Source organism: Apteryx rowi, unplaced genomic scaffold, assembly GCF_003343035.1.
Source record: "Apteryx rowi isolate R43461 unplaced genomic scaffold, aptRow1 scaffold_209, whole genome shotgun sequence".
Taxonomy (NCBI): Eukaryota; Metazoa; Chordata; class Aves; order Apterygiformes; family Apterygidae; genus Apteryx; species Apteryx rowi.
Window position 1 is genome coordinate 1336920 of NW_020448408.1, and position 16953 is coordinate 1353872.

Here is a 16953-nt window from a genome sequence, read left to right on the forward strand (position 1 = left end):
CATGTTTTCAGTTCATTCCCCACGCACCCAGGCATAATAACCCTTGCAACCTATTTGCTCAAGAATACTGAATACTCTAGTAAGCTTAACACAAGTAGCTGATCAATGTGGCTCGTCAGAATGTTTTCTCTGGACAAATGCAAAAACTCCATTTGAGTTCACATCTTTGCCTCGCAGAACAGAGGATGAAGAAGGAAAAGTAAAGCAACTTTCATTTAAGGCTATAGTTTTTCCTTACCGAAGTGGTACATTATGATGAGAGAATAATTCTGTCAGTTTCATATAATCATTTGTATCTTCTTGGATGGGATCAATAAAAAGTACCTAATAAGAGAAAAAGTATTATACAGCCAATATTTATTCCTGATGCCTGTTTTCTACTTTTTTCAGATCATGATAACTTTATCTACTTTTTTTCAAATCTAAGATAAGAACAGAAATTTCCAAAGGAGCTGTGCATCCCAACCATTTTCAAGGTCCTAGAACATTCATCATAGAAAAATATTAAGATTGTAAATGAAAACAACTTCAGAATTCATGAATTTGGGCCAAAGGCTGAACAACGGGATTTAACTGCTCAAAAAATTTTAAACCGACAGTGATAACACTATTTTCTTTTGAACAACTTTGTACTAATATGTTATTATTTTAGTAATAAAATTAATATATAATTAAAAAGGGATGTAATACTAATTTTCTATTATTTCCTGGAACTAACTCTCTTCTGACATGAAAACCAAACTAAAATAAACACAACTGAATATATTAATGACTTAAAACTTTAATAAAAATAGAGTATTGGGAAAGAATTCTTTCTTCTTGTCTTGAATATTTTTGTAATCATTGTTTAATTTACTGTAGCTTGAAGTGTAAGATCAGATCTTTCAGACATGCACAGAATCTAAAACTAGGATCAGTTAGCATGGGTAAATTATACTTAGGCAGATCTAATTATGACATTAGTACTTTATTTATTCAGCTTTGCACTGCAAATCAATTTAGAATTTACCATGACTATGGCGCAGTAGTTGAAATGTAGCAGAAGAACTTAAAAAATTTGGACCCACCCCTCCCAGTAATGGATAAATGCTTTTGTTGTAGGTTTTTACAATATAGTTATCTGATACATCAATATCAGTATTTAACTGTAAATACAAATGCAAACCACCCCATATTACACAGTCTTATATTTCATTATAAACATGTACATTTTTATTACATATTGTTTGAACTTTTGTTGTCTTTTTGTATCACTAAATTTTTGTACTAAACTTCATATGATTACTTTTTGCAAATAAATTTTCAAATTAAATCAGTACCAGCTGTTTCCTTAGCTTATTAGGTGATACCAAATGCTACACACAGAGGAAAAATTAGGCTACAAGACATTCATAATCAGTGTGTGTTTTCAGCTTCATCTCGCTGTACCTCAGTTCACCAGCTCTAAAATAAGGATGGTTATGATCACCTACTACCTCATTGCTAGTTGTGTGCTATATGTAGCATGGAAAGGAACAGAAAAGCTCCTGACAAAACAAGTCATTCTAACCTGAGCCCAAGTTAGATATCATATAGTATATAAGGCAGAAAGTCATGAAGTAAATAGGGAGGAGAAAATGAAATACTTAGTATTTTTCCGATCAGTGAGTATACACTATTCTCTGCAGTGAACGTAGAAAATGTCTCTGGAAAAAAAGTTTGTGTTGTCATACAGGTCAAAGTATGTATTACTATAATGAACAAGGGAGTGAATATTAAAGTCGCGCAAGCAGAGCTTCCTCCCATTCCCCAGAATAATATTCTTGCTGTGTAGTTTTTACACAAACTGTATTTCACATTTTTCCCAGATAAACACTGACTGGATGCTGGCATTCATCAAAAATTGCAAATAAGCTCAGTGGTGCTTTATTCATCATGTGGAAGTAGCTCATGATTCATTTTCCCCTTTACTCAAAGAGATACGAGAGTTCACATTCCTCTGTCAAACTCTATCAATATTGCATTTTGAACCTTATTTCCACCATTTCCCTGGCAGAGAGGTTAAGGAGTGTGAGAATGTTATCCCACAAATCAGAAGAATTTCACAAGATTTTTTTCCCTATAGGCTGGAATAACTGACCTTCCTATATACTCTTCAGTGCTGAACCTATGCATTGTTTGCATCTCCTAAACTATATGGCAGGGCAGCAAAAGCAGACCTTTCATTATTTTACATCTCCAACTGGCATTCTTCAGTGATGCATAAAAGCAATCTCGTTCCTTGAAATGGAAACCCAAGTCGGTGGTGAATCTTCCATAAAACTGGCAGTGTTCTAAAATAGTCTTAAAATGGGCCACACATTCCTGCTTTCCTCTAAAAGTTGGTGGCCTGCTGGTGCAAAATTTCCATCTTCTTGTTACTCACAGCGTTACTTCACACATCATAATGGTGACTCTATCAAGGATTTCAATAAATCAAGAGGCTAATTTAAAGTATAAATATATACACACACGGCAATATATATACATACATACTGTGTGTGTGTGTACACTAGGCAATATATATATATAAATATATTTTGCCTAGTATTAATACATTAGACTAGTATTAATACAGAAGCTTAACAGCTTGCTTTCAGATCTTGAAACCCGAGAAAGAGATAAGGAATTAAAACAGCCCTTATTATGGCAGCATCTAAAATAAAAAATTTCTCAAATAATAAATCTGAGTTTGATGTTCATGAGTTAATTGTCCTGAGAAATCAAGCACCTGTAAAAATAGTTTCTTATTGCTATAAAGAATATTCAACTGTTATGATCAAAGGTTTGTGAACTTCCAGTCTCAGGGTCTCCATGTCAACTTCACTTTTGCCCTCTCACCCTTATGCATTTTGAAGTATTTAATTTGATTATGTAGTATTGAATGCTTCCACTGTTTTTGTCTATTATTATCCTTTTGTTACATGGCCAATTATACGGAAAAATATGATATATTAATGAAGCATATGTATATTCATCCTAATTAGAAAAAAAGTACCAAGAAGTTCTTTTTATAGAATGGAAAATTTAACATTAATACTAGGAACATTTTATAGAAATAAAACACTTTACCAAATATAGGTCTGTTACAGTTATTAGTTAAAAGATGGAAACAACACTTCTGGAAATCAGGCTAATAATTATATACGACTTACTAACCAAAAAAATTTCACTACTATTAGCAGACCCAAATATAATACATGAAATTCTAGCCTATCTAAGAGTGAATATAGCATGTGCATTTTTGATAAACTGTCTGTTCATACATTAATACATATACTATGCAAATAATTAAGTTTTCCAGACTTACCAAATTATACAAATTGCGCCTAATCTGCTGTATAACTCCGGGAAATGCTGGCTTAAGCAACTCCTGATAGCTTGCAGGCCATGTGCTATAGCTGTGATCTTTTTCTATATTATTAACCCACTAAAACAGAAAGGCCAGTCATTTAAAAAACACATAACATTAAACAATGAGTAAAATATATATGTATAAATAAAGTTATTTTAAAGCACACAACCTCAAAAGAGTAAAATGATCTATCTTCTTTTTGAATGCGTAACAGAAAATAGCCTCTAAAATGAGTATTTTTTTTCTTTTTGAACTTTCTTTTTTTATTTACAGTATATAATAAAACTAATTTAGGATGGAAAAGGAAATGCAAATAAAAGCATTTCCCAAGTCTGGCAACTACTTTTACAGTATAAAAGTTGTAATAACAACATATCACACATATATCAGATATGTAAGTAGCATATCATAACTATCTTGTAAGAAAAATAAAATATTTATCTATCACTCAGAGTGCACTTAACATGTATCAAAATACCTAAATAATTAGTATATGGCCAATTACTGCCAATTTGTATATGCCTCTCTATAAAAATACAGTATTATGAGTATTCCTTTTTCCGTTTTACTTCATATTATCATTTATTACTGTGGACTGTTCTTATATTTTTTTCTGTGCAAGCCTGTCTATAGTTAGTAAACAAAAGAGTGAAATATGGTTCTATCAGGTGAAAAATAATTTATATTTTATGCCTTTTTCATTTACATATAGCATTTGTAATAGAAACTGTATAAAGTTTGAAAGATGAGGAAAAGAAGCAGTACAAACATATCGGACCCATTCCCAAGTAGGTCGAATCATTGGACAATTAGAGACAAGACATTTAAGTTACAATTAACTGTCTTACTTGTAAACTACATTTAGCAGTCTTGCATAATACAAAGATAGTGTGCAGCTAAATTAATTGCTATAAAGCCAAATTCTTAGATAGTTCTGCAATTGTGCAACTACTCTTAAAAACAGATACATTCCTCTTTTCTTTTAAACATCCTCCATGTCAAAGAGATACCATCTTCTAAAGTATTTTACACTGCTTATTGATATCTCAGGCTTTTATGTCTATTATTGCAAAGGAAACTCCTGCAAAACAGAAAACACACTACCAAAAAGGGTAGACTCTCTCATACATAGCAAATCAAATATGTAACATTTAAAACTAATTGTTTAATGACTCACTATTATCGAAGAGTGACGAATATCTAGTGCATAGCTGTCATCTGCAGAATGTATATGCAATCTCATAAATTTACTCAGGATCTCCTCTTTGATTCCAAGTTCATGAAGACCATGCATCACTTTTCCTTCCAGTTTAAGAGTCTCTAAGATACTTTTTCAGGGAGACAAAATGCATAGCATCTACATATAAATGTTAACATGACATAAAAAGTATTTCAGAAGACTTAATGTGAGGATTATTTTTAGTGTTATAAATAATTTTAAAATTCTCCTGCAATCCAATGTTTAAAACAAAATTAATTAATAGCCCAACACCTATATATCTTTAACTTATTTCAAAAAAACACTGTAACAGATTATACAACACTTTATTCACATTTCTTGTATATAAAGAAACATCATCCATCTTTAATAAGCTGTGGCTGGACAGCAGAGTGGAAGGCTGCTTGTTTGTATTGTCCCGGCTGAGGCAGAACCCCAGAAGAGGGGGAGGCTGCTCCTTCCCTAAGAGGAAGCTTCTCGAGCGGGCAGAGGGGCAGGCAGCGAATGACGGAGACAGACAAGGAGCAAGTCTGCATCATGGCAGTGACTGCAAGAACTCTGAAAAGAGCAGGGAGGAAACACAGAGCTATATCTCTAAGATGATGTAAAGAAAACTGCTTCCCAGCAACCCCAGTTGCACTATGTAAGATTTGCTGCTCTCTGAAAATTCAATATGAGAATGGAAACAAACCCGAAGGAAAGGAGTCACATGCCAGGACACAGACTTCTACATTATATTCAAATCAAACCTAGCATTAGCATTAAAAATCCTTTTTAATATTTGGGATGCTCATTATAAAGAAAAGATGCAAGTTGCTCCATCTCAAAACTCTGGCTGATTTGTGTTGCAGCACAAGGCTGAAGGACATTCTTCTAGCAAGAGTTAAGTCACTGTGAGAATTTTGGCAACATAAGAAATGCAAATATCCAAATTTGAGCTAAAAATGTACCTGTTTCAAATACTTTTATTTATGTTATAGATACACATCAATGCTTCAATTCATCTCACTTAAAACTTGGCCACCCGCGACTAAAATTAGAAACACAGTCCTTCAAGGTTTCATTAAAACCTGTAGTCAATATAATTGTGGTGACTCCAGAGCAATTTATATTTTAAATAGCTTGCATGTATCTCTCAAGGTGCCTACCCTCTGTCCACTAACTATAGAGGGGGCCACAGCTCTCTAGGCAATTCAGATAAATACATAGTCATGTGTTTGAAGTCAACCTAAATGCATTCAATTATGAAAAATTTGTAAGTCACCCTAAACATCTCACATTTCTAAATATTATGCAATGCTTATTTTGAGAAAAACATTACACATTCACTTACATGATTTACAACTGAACACATCTTTACACAAAGACACACACACAGAGAACCTGAAGAAAAATCAAGCTCCGAAGTATGATTTTAAGACAGCAAGCAAAGCACTGTGTATATTCAACATATTGAGAAACATTTAAGTAAAAAATGTAACTATAAATGCCAAAGGCAAGAAAGTTTAAGAATCTCCATAATGGACAAGTGAAGAAGTTTTGGATGTTTTTAAAAAAAGAAAAAGATCTGTAGAACCTTTGACAAATTATAGGAATGTGAAAAAAAACTTCAGTCTTAGCACTGGCAGATATACTGAGAGACTACAGGCCACCAAAGAGGAAACTGAAGTAGTCGTATTGGTCCTGCTGTTGACAACATACAGGAGAATACAAGGTAAAATGTCTAAAATTTACAGAGCACTTGCATAAAAGAGGCACTTGTTCCCATAGATAATACATGGAAAGTACCTAAGGCAAAAACGATTTATTTCAATGTGCTTAAAAAAAAAAAAAAAAAAAAAAAAGTTGCGATCATCTTTCTGTGGAACTACTGATTTAAAAGAAAATTCTTCCAAGAGGCCCCTTCCAAGGACCCTTTCTAATCACTTCTCTAGAAGATGAAAACTCGGATTCTTCATGTAAAAGATACTGTACACTATAATTACATAAACCAGAAAATGATCTTTTACAATAAAAAAGCATATCAGATCTTAGCAAAAGGACTCCTTTTAAAAAATGGTCAGACACAGACTCACGAGCAAGCCAAAAATAATCCAGAATGTCTAAACGTGATGCCTAAAAATTTTTTGTCATTTTTAAGAAACAAAGATGTGTAGGCACTTTATTTTTTTAAAGTGCTTTTCCCATCTTTAACATACACAAGCCAGATTCTTTCCATCTGCAAATTAATTTTACATGGTAAGTTTAAAATAGTAAATGAAACATAAAATAGATATTCCAAGAGAAAGTACTATTTTATATTACTTATTTAATGTTCATATTCAAAGTAAAACCACTGTAAACCAATATTCCCTATACTGGAGTACTTGCTGGCCCCAAAAATACAACAGATGAGATTATCTATCACCATGAGCACAACTCTTCCTGTAGTATCAGTAATTCTGTAATTTTCAAACAAAATGTATCCTTACCTAAATGGATCATGAAAATCCATGTCAATATGAAGTCCATTTAGAAATAAGCGTGCTTCTCCAGGTTGGAGTCCAAGTATTTCATAAAAATGCTTAAAAAGAAAAAGTATTGCTAGCTTACCTAGATACATATCAACACTAACATACATGTCTATACACATAGAACTTTAAGTAATTTTTCTACAAAACAGATACATGAATTCTCTTCAATATAATATTTTCTTTTTCCTGAATAAAATATTAAAATATTAAATAGTGTAAAATAGGTAAAATATTAAAAGTGTACTTTTATAAATGCTATTTTACAAACTTTCAAGGCTTAATACAAATGAAAAAAGTTGTATAAACACTCAAAAATAGCCTACAGTGTCTCTACCTGCATAATGTATAGATCATGACACATTTTCAGTGTCTGCCAACTGAAAGGGAAAATACACACAAATATATAAATACGTCTCTTAAGTTTTTGAAAAATTACCCCTAGAACATTCCTCCTACAAATTCATTCACTTCCAAATGAGGGACAAAGGAGACCCCATACATGACCATGAGTCCTTCACAGGAAGATAGCTTTCTTAATATCTTAAAAATCTTTCATAGGTCCAAAAATATGCAGTAGCAATTGTTGATGGGAGGGAAGAAAAACAGACTAGAAGCACACAACCTCATCTATAAGAGGAACTTTGGAAAAAAGCCAGGTCAGAAAGGAACAGCATATGCTTGCTTGATAAAGTAGAAAAAAGAAATTCACAATAAAATAAACAAACACAAGAGGAAGAAAGTAGTTTGTGAGCGAGGTGCTTCTTTCTGAGAACAGCAGGGGTCATCCAACTTTGGATGGATATCAGTTGGAGAAATAAAAGAAAGCAGGCCTCATCGCTTTTTTCAGGGACCAGCGAGGCACCACACTGTTCAAACTATCTACAGTGGCTGTAGATAGGGCTAAGATAAGCAACAGGAGCAACAGCAGTACTTGCTCCCCACTCGCACCGTGAGGAGCGGCCAGGTTTCCAGGATCTCACCTAAACTCCCAGCRGGGATGGGAAAGCACCAAAACTATGCAGGAAAAAAGAACAGCTGAGAAAGATTTCTTTTTCCATTTTGCTCCCACTTGTTGCCTATGAACAAAAACACGCTTAAGGCAAGCAACTGACAACTCAGGCTGTGTATATTACTCCACTTATGAGACTGTCACTGAACAAAAAGAGAGAAAAAACAGAAAAACATTGAAAGTGATACTATCCCTTTAAAGTAGCGCAGTTATTCATACAGTTAAATATAAGTGAATACCATGTCAGTAAACTTAAAGATTGTGGCATTAAATGGCAACCCCGGCATAAATGAGACAACAGTTCACTTCAAGCTCCTTGAAATCTAACATGAGTGCATATTACCAATCATTCATTGAAAAGGTACCGTATTCGTTAGTCTGTCTAAACATTTTCATCAACCAGTGTAGAATGGAAATATGTAATGGCACCTAAAATCAGCATATGAAAGAAAAGGCTGTTTATGAAGGAAAAATGCAGCTGTGATAAGCTTGAGCCTAACACAAAAGCAACTTTTATGAGTCTAAAACCTACCCTGTTACTTGAAAAATAGCTTTAGAAATTGCTACAATGCCTCCAAGTACCCATTACTGAGAACTCTTCATTTCCTGCCTTTATCATTTTAATTGTGCAGTCCCAACTTTGTAGAGCTTTCACAGCTTTTCTTTGTAGATTTACGAAAGACTAAATAATAATTATTTGAGCTTGTTTTAATAGTATTTAAATATGCTAACACTGACAAATCCTGAAGATGAAAGGAATGGAGGATATTGAACCCAGTTGTTGATTACTTCTATTGTCTTTGTAGTTGTAACTGTATTTTCAGACTCTGATATAAAATGAAGAATATGGTGGATCTGGGGGGATTGCAGCCTTCTCACTATTGCTAATAAGTGATCAGATAGTCTTTTTTAAAACAAAAAAAATATTATTCTTTGAAGTTAGTTAGGTAGTTATTATCTTTCATGAAAATTGTTCTAGTAGACAGCTAAGAAATGGAAGGCAGCAGGCCTTCTGAAAACGAGTAACATAAATACATGGCAGTAGCTTTCTTGTGTCCCAATGAAGAAAAAGGATAAAGATCATTCAGTTACTTTTGTGATTTATAAAACTCACTTTACTCCAAATTATATATCCATCTAAAGTCAGGAAATGATTTTTGGTATACGTCCCAAAACTTGGGACAGAAGATGGAGGACTTCCACCTTTATAACTACCGCTGCTTGGGATTACTCCAGCCTAGGTGCAGGACTTTACACTTACATTTGTTAAACCTTATGCAACCATGAAAACAAAAACTGGAGGAAGTAGCTGGTATTTTACACTTACATTTTTCCTACCACACTTTCATACAGAATTTACTCAAGATATCACCATGAGGATATGTACAGTTAGGGCCTATGCTACAGGACTTAAGAAGGGAAAGGTGAGAAACTCTCAATAATCACATTAAAAACCATACAGTTTACTCAGGAGAATGAATAAAGACCCTTATTTCAATAAAGCTTATAAAGCCTTTACTTAGAGACTGGCTTTTCTTCAAGACTGACTTTCGTACAACTTAAAGCTAACAGATGAAAAGGATGAAAGGTTGAAAACATTGTCCTGCAGTTACTTCCCAGAAAGCTGGAAAGGCCAAAACTGCAAAACATTCAAATCACAGGAAGAGGTCTGACTTTAAGAATAAATGAAGACTTGAGTATGAAAAGGCTTATGGAGATACTAAGGATTCCTCCACCTCTGGCAATCAAATTTTAGAACACTCACTTCTTAGGTAGCGGCTCCAATAAAGCACTTCACACTGATCAGAGTAATAGCAAGCAAGACCAAAAAAGAAAAAAAACAAGGCCACATACCAGGGTATAAAAAAGCAATGTAGGACATACTGTGTCTACCCAAACCTTAGCTGACAAATCTTCGTAATGACCTGCAACACTCCTGAGATGTCATTCCATACATCTCTTACAAGCTGTCAAAATTCAGTGCAACTTCAGGCTGCCTAAAAATGCCAAGTGGCCTTGCAGCAGCTGGAATGCCTGGTCATTTTTCCTACACAAGGTTTGATTCAGGAACACAAATGACAAGGGCAGAAAGGACAAAAGAAAACAGCCAGTCTCATGACACAGTGGTGAGACATCTGCACTGTGCATAGAAGCACCCCACATTCAAGGTATAACTGAAACTCTCATCTAGTTAGCAAATATAACTCCAACTGCAGTTTTAACACCACGATTGTGCCACAAAGGGCAGTGAACACACAAAATTCCCCCTTAATGGCACTGGACTTGGGGACTGAACAACAATTATAAGAAAGATTGCAGTCGGAAGGGCTGGAACCCATCAGGGCTTGTGTGAAAGGCCAAGGAGCTAGAACAGGTCTTCTCCTTGAAGCACTGAAATCAGCACTTGCGATAATAGTTCTTGTACTGTTACTGAAAGCTTAGTGTTCATTCCTACAAGCCCAGATACTCAGATAAACAGAACTACTGTGTAAGACTGCAGCTGGCTAATTTTGGTCATGCAAAAACTCACACTGACTAAACTAAATGCAAAAACAAAGATAAAAGTATCAGCCACTGGCTGAATCACAGTTGGGACTCGTTATGTAATTTTGATACTAGGCATTTGGTTGTTCAGAAGAGGACTCATTTGCCGTAACTACTTTGATGGAAGGAGTATTTAGGCATCCAAGACTAGAATTTGATGTTGATAATACTTAGTATTTTCTTGCTAAACTGTCAGCAAATTACTACACCAGAAGTTATGAGTTGTGTTTAATGGGATTTTTGTTTTCCTTTTATCAATAGCAGTTCTTTGTCTATTTCTTAGTTAGATATCAACTCACTACATCTAAATCATAACGTGCCTTTCAACTTTTAATACCTTTATGTTCTCCTATTACACTTCCTATTCAACTTTCATTATCTTGAGTGGAAATCATTCAGTTACACCCAGTACAAGATCATATCTCTCCTGCTGCTAGATGGATGTGCTGCAGTTCATGAACTCACATGCCAATTTACTGTGCTCTAGCAGCAGTGTTCAGGAAGTTTCCCTACTCTTATTAAACAGAGTTTAGCTTTTAGCTAAGGGCCTTTAGTCTCAGACAAGACTTAGTGCAAGACCTACGTTTAGTGTGATAGGTGCCTAAGATTCTGGTACAGTCAACGTACTCAGTATAATCTATGGAGTTAAGAAAGTGATTGAGCTGACCAGTCACACTGATATCCAATGTCATTTGAGATGTCTCAAGATAAGGCTTCTGGGACTGGAAAGTGGAGGCCAGGCAGAAGGGAACGACCACCTCTGCCAGGTCTGTGCAGATACCTTGGATACTCTGCAGCATCTCAAATGACAGCTGAAGTCAGGTTTAGGCAACTCAGTCAAGCCCCACATGACAACTGTAGAGCGAGCTATTGTTTTTGTTGTCCATTGACTACATCTTATTAAATGCAAGTGTCTTCATCTCAAACTAAATATTACTTCCTTTGTCCAAGTGATTCTCATTTTTAGTAAACATAGCCATTTTAATTCTAGATAAACCTCTAATTTGTTTGTATTTTGGAGTAGAGAGTTTTTGCTTAAGAAGTTTTTGTTTTTTATGTTGAAAAAAAAAGCTGAAATTAGAGCTAAACATTGCGAAGACCTCATCAAGGAACAAATAAGGTCCTGATATTAACACTCAGACACTCTGGAGAAATCAGGATCATCGAGACTTTGTTTTGCTTTATCCTGACTATAGCCACCGTAGCAAAAAAGAGATACAGGAAAATGCGTATTTTAGCTGGATCCAGAAAGCAATGAAGAGGGCTGAAGACACTGATTTGCTCTCTTGAGCAAAAACTATGGCATTTAGCCCTAGTGTAAGAAGCAAGAGGTTTCCACAACATTGAGTCCACTTGTCATACTTTATTAAAACACTGGAGTGCATCTCATACTGAAGAATCAAACACACAGTCCTGACACCTTGTTCACAAGAAAGCTGAAGGACCCAAGAAGATGAACTGCTGTGATTAATGAATCCTATTGTCACCAGTCCTATATGCAATCATCTATTGACAAAAGAACTTACACAATTGTTTGCATAACCTTTTGTAGGTACATAACACTTGAGTCTCTCACTATTTGGGCATGCATTCTCAAGACCAGCAAGCCTTAAATTAATTTCACACGGTGGAGAGCTCTAACACATTAATGTGAAATTTTAGCTGCACTGGAAATGACAGCGTCTACAAGAAGGCTGCATCACTGGGCTGTGCAACCCAAGAGGGACGCTGTCTACTTTCACTGTTTTGGAAGGTGGAAGAAACTGGAAAGGCATTCCCCTGGAGACATTGGTCTTGGCAAAACAGAGGAACAGACCTGAATGGATGCAAAGCAAAATGATATACGGACAAGTTGCAAAAGCACAAGAGTGCCTTAAGTAAGAAATACATCCCTTCACTAGGGTTCAGTCTTAATACTATATGAAAATACATACTCTGAAGATCAAGTCACAAACCAGTCCTTCTAAAAATCAGGAGAATGCTGGTGAATGTTAACACTCAGAACTTAACTTGCATGTAAAAATTCAAGTTTATCAAAATCAGTTTATGAAATTGCTCACTATCCTTCCTCTTTGACAGGAAACAGCCACTGTAGACATGTCCGCCACTTGGGTGCATTAGAACCGGATCTAGAGTACTCAATGACAGCATAGCTTCCACCTCCTGATGAAGTAAATTATTACAAAAAGGCAGAGGGGGTTTTGATGTGGCTACAAGAGAGAGCAGATCTTCACTCACGCTGTCCCAAAGATTCAGTAATTTTGATACTACAGTACATTTGCCAGTCTGCTTCAAAGCGTACTGTGAAATGCCAAAGTAACTCAGAAGGTAATGGAGAGTTTATAAAGCAATCAAACACATCTTCAGAGCTGCTGTCTCAACACCCCATTAGTTATGAAAGCTAGAGCTGTGAGGTAATGAAAGACTTGCCTCTATGTAGGTTGTCTGAAATACCTACTTTGCAGAGGTTGCTGGGCCATGGAGCTCATATAAGGTGTCCCAATTCTCTTACATGGCACAAATTGGGAGGCTTCTTTCTTGGAACAAAACAGGAAGATGCCCAATGACCACGGAGCAACTCAGAAGATTTGGAAGGCATATTGGGCTTCATCCATTCAGGAAATAAAGGGAGAGGAACTGGCAAACTGGGATAACCTCCCTAACCAAATGGTAAACAAACAGGCACAAAAAGGCTGTATCTGCCAAACCTAAATACACATGCAAGGATGATCACAGGGCCTCAACAAGGATTAAAAAAACACTCCCTGGTATCAGTGCAGACAGTATCAGGGAAGATGACAATTGTCTCAGATAATGCCACCAGACCTGCATGCCCAGCTTGTCTCCAGATTTGAGACTGCTGTATTTTTTTTTAATTGAAATAATTACTTCAAGCAGTTTTTCTAGTCATGTAAAATGAAGTTCAGACACTGATTGGAGACAGTTTTCAAGTCAACAGCAATGTCAGCTAAACTAGGTAAGAAACACTCATCTTGTGGCCAAGAAGGCCAATGGTATCCTGGGGTGCATTAGGAAGAGCATTGCCAGAAGGTCAAGGGAGATAATCCTCTAACTCTACTCAGCCCTGCTGAGGCCGCATCTGAAGTGCTTGTCCAGTTCTGGGCTCCCCAGTACAAGAGAGACATGGAGCTACTGGAGCAAGTCCAGCAGAGGGCTACGAAGACGATGAAAGACTGAGAGAGCTGGGACTCTTAAGCCTGGAGAAGAGAAGGCTCAGGAGGGGATCTCATCAATGTGTATCTTAAGGGACGGTGTCAAGAGGATGGGGCCAGACTTTTCAGTGGTGCCCAGTGACAGGACAAGAGGTAACGGGCACAAACTGAAACACAGGAAGTTCCATCTGAATATGAGGAAAAACTTCTTTACTGTGAGGGTAACTGAGCACTGGAACAGGTTTCCCAGAGAGGTTGTGGAGTTTCCATCCTTGGAGATATTCAGAAGCCATCTGGACAGGGTCCTGGGCACGTGCTCTCAGTGATCCTGCTTGAGCAGGGGAGTTGGATCTCCAGAGGTCCCTTCCAACCTCAAACATTCTGTGACTAAAGAAAGATTAAGGACAGTGATATGGAGGTACTAATCACTGAAAGACAAGGTTCATATGGTCTAGCAACATAGACACAAACAGGTCTTGCAAAATTCATTAAACATACAAGAATGCTGACCTTGGACCTGCCATTTCATGAGACCAGTCCTAAAAGCATAGTGGCTAATGTTTAATTTTAACACTCAGTTTGAAACAACAAATCCAAATTCTGATCTGAGACAGAAAATAGGAGAACTCTACAAATGTAAAGTGACCCTAGAACGCATTTCAGATTAGTCAAAAGCACATTAACAATGATTCTTCATGTGATATAAGGCACAAAAGATACAGTTAATCAAGAATGAATATTAAACCACCATCTAGCACCGACAGTGCTGAAAATACCTTGCAGAATAGTTGCATGCGTGATTCTAAGAATTTGGAAAGCTCGAACCTGCCTGTGCTGACAGTGGGTCTAGCGTCAACAACAAAGCCGTAATATATGTAGAAAAGATCAACTGATAACTATTTTGCTTTCAGGGCATAAAATTTATGAGGACTGAACACAACACTCCATTAAAGTTGTTCATCATTGCCAAAATTCTGTAAAGTGAAAAAATGGAAGGGAAAAAGCACCATGGTACATGAACAACAGAAAATGAAAAATCTGAATTAAGTATTTAATGATACTTATTAATAGAGGATATTTAAAGCTATTAACTTTTTTTCTCTGATAGAAATGAGGTAAAATTTGCTATACTAACAGAAATCTCCAAAAGCAGCAATATGATAGTAACTCTATGCGTACTTCAAGAAACAAAAGCAAACCTTCTGATTTTCTTCTATTTCATTTCGCATTTGCTTGTCTACAGGCACTCTGGTCAATGATCTGGAAAAATAAAATATTGGTATCATTCAACCATTATATTTTTTAAAATGTATCAAGTAAAATGAAATTTATTAATACTGTATCTAATGCACTGTAACTGAAGAATGCAGTAATTAAGATTAAAAAGAGTAATGTATAGGGTCATAAGTGTTCTATTTTCCAAACAAATGCTTTCTTGTGTGTTATTCTAGTAAACCTAAGTTTCAAGTTTATGCTAAATTTTGTTGAAGTGATAGTATCAGCATATTTTTAGAATTCTCAATCTTTCCTCTTATTTTTCTGGAAAATAGCATGTGTATTATAAACAAAGGAGTCGCTCTAACATCCTATATGTAATTGTCATATTTGGATATTTTAAGTTAATGTTACTAACCCCATGCTACTCAACATTACAGTACAGGAGGCCAAGGGACACAGTTTGACATTGACAAAGGCAAGGAAAGTATGCAAAGAATGACCACTTTAAAAATGGCTGATAAAAAAAAAGAAAAAAAAAGTAACGATTGAGACCCTTGAAAATTTTAAATATCCAAAGGCAAAGTATCAATAACTGCTTCAGTCAAAAATTTATTTTCTTTAGTAATTTTATCTTTAGGAGAAAACTCATTCATTCACCTTTTTTACCTTTCAAGAACATGGCTAGGCTATGACAAAATACTCCTGGTAGGAAATCAATCTCACCATGTTTTAAGAAATCCCAAACCATATTAACACAAACCTGATTCTCCCAATAAATTCCCAAATAAATACTGTAGTTGCATATGTAAGTAATTTCTTTCAAAACACAATTGTATATATTTTTGCAACTATGAATGGGGCTTCAATAAAAACTGGGGTAATCTTAAACCTGAAAGTTAATTAAACAGAGAATGATACTACTAAGCCAACTTTAATACTTATGGACAGTAAAGCAGTCATTTAACAATATGATCCAATAAAAAAAGAAAAAAATGGTTTAGAATAGATGTTTCTAAAGAACCCCACATATTTTTCACAGTATGTAAGAAATAAGACATAACAACAATTTACTTTAAACAAATATTCAAGCTTTCCAGGCGATCAAAGAGATTACTTGATACATGCAATCAATATGATTTCCAAGCCCTGTTTAAAATATTACAGAACATAWCACAGCTTATCTTTCTCTGCGTAAATTCCTTTTTCCATCCATTCCCTGTAAATACTATGGCAGATTGTCATTGTGAATCTCTCCTGAACCACATCACGACAGAGCAGCAGAAGATTAAGGAGGAGCTGTATATGTACAAACCCCTACATGGTGGGTATCCTTTGTGTCAAAATTTGCATTGCCAAAGACAGCATTACAAAACAGCATGGTTCAAATATATTATTATTGGTAGACATTGGAGGACGAGCTTCATAACTTGCTCATAATTGTTCAACTAATCCAAAACTCTTTCTCATAAAGCCTTTAAAATCACTGCCTAGGTACTGTGCATGAACATGAAGAATGTTCTGGGTATATTCAATACTGAGGAAATACACCTTATACTCTACTACCTACTGTGTTCATTAGCTTTGAAATAAAAATTGTAGAACAGGAGGCCAGAAACTAGAAACATTTCTGGTTAAAAAGACACATTACTGATCAAGATTAAAAAAACATTAAAAGAAAATGTGAGTACAAAGAAAGAAGCCTAATTTAAAATTTGGAAAAATGGAGAAGGATTAGGAAAAAACATTATTAAGTCAGAAGTCTCAAAAGCTGACTCTGTAGGACACTGCTTTAAGGGACCTTCTACCCACAATAAACATCCTTCAGAAACACCACAGAGCTTACATCATATTTTCTCCATTAAAAAAAAAACAAAACTGTAATTGATGGGAATTATTATTGAGAG

The 16953-nt window shown here is 35.5% G+C and overlaps 1 protein-coding gene across 6 annotated transcripts in view; it reads right to left on the reverse strand.

Annotated features, from left to right (window-relative positions):
* Positions 1 to 16953, reverse strand: part of UGGT2 (UDP-glucose glycoprotein glucosyltransferase 2) — a 107094-nt gene that overhangs the window by 61468 nt on the left and 28673 nt on the right. For all 6 annotated transcript variants that reach the window (XM_026064081.1, XM_026064086.1, XM_026064084.1 and 3 more), the window contains 5 exons: positions 15031 to 15091; positions 7064 to 7155; positions 4551 to 4701; positions 3329 to 3448; positions 239 to 324 (listed from right to left, as the gene is read on the reverse strand). In XM_026064081.1, the coding sequence (XP_025919866.1) occupies positions 239 to 324; positions 3329 to 3448; positions 4551 to 4701; positions 7064 to 7155; positions 15031 to 15091 (510 nt within the window). The remainder of the gene's footprint in view (positions 1 to 238; positions 325 to 3328; positions 3449 to 4550; positions 4702 to 7063; positions 7156 to 15030; positions 15092 to 16953) is intronic.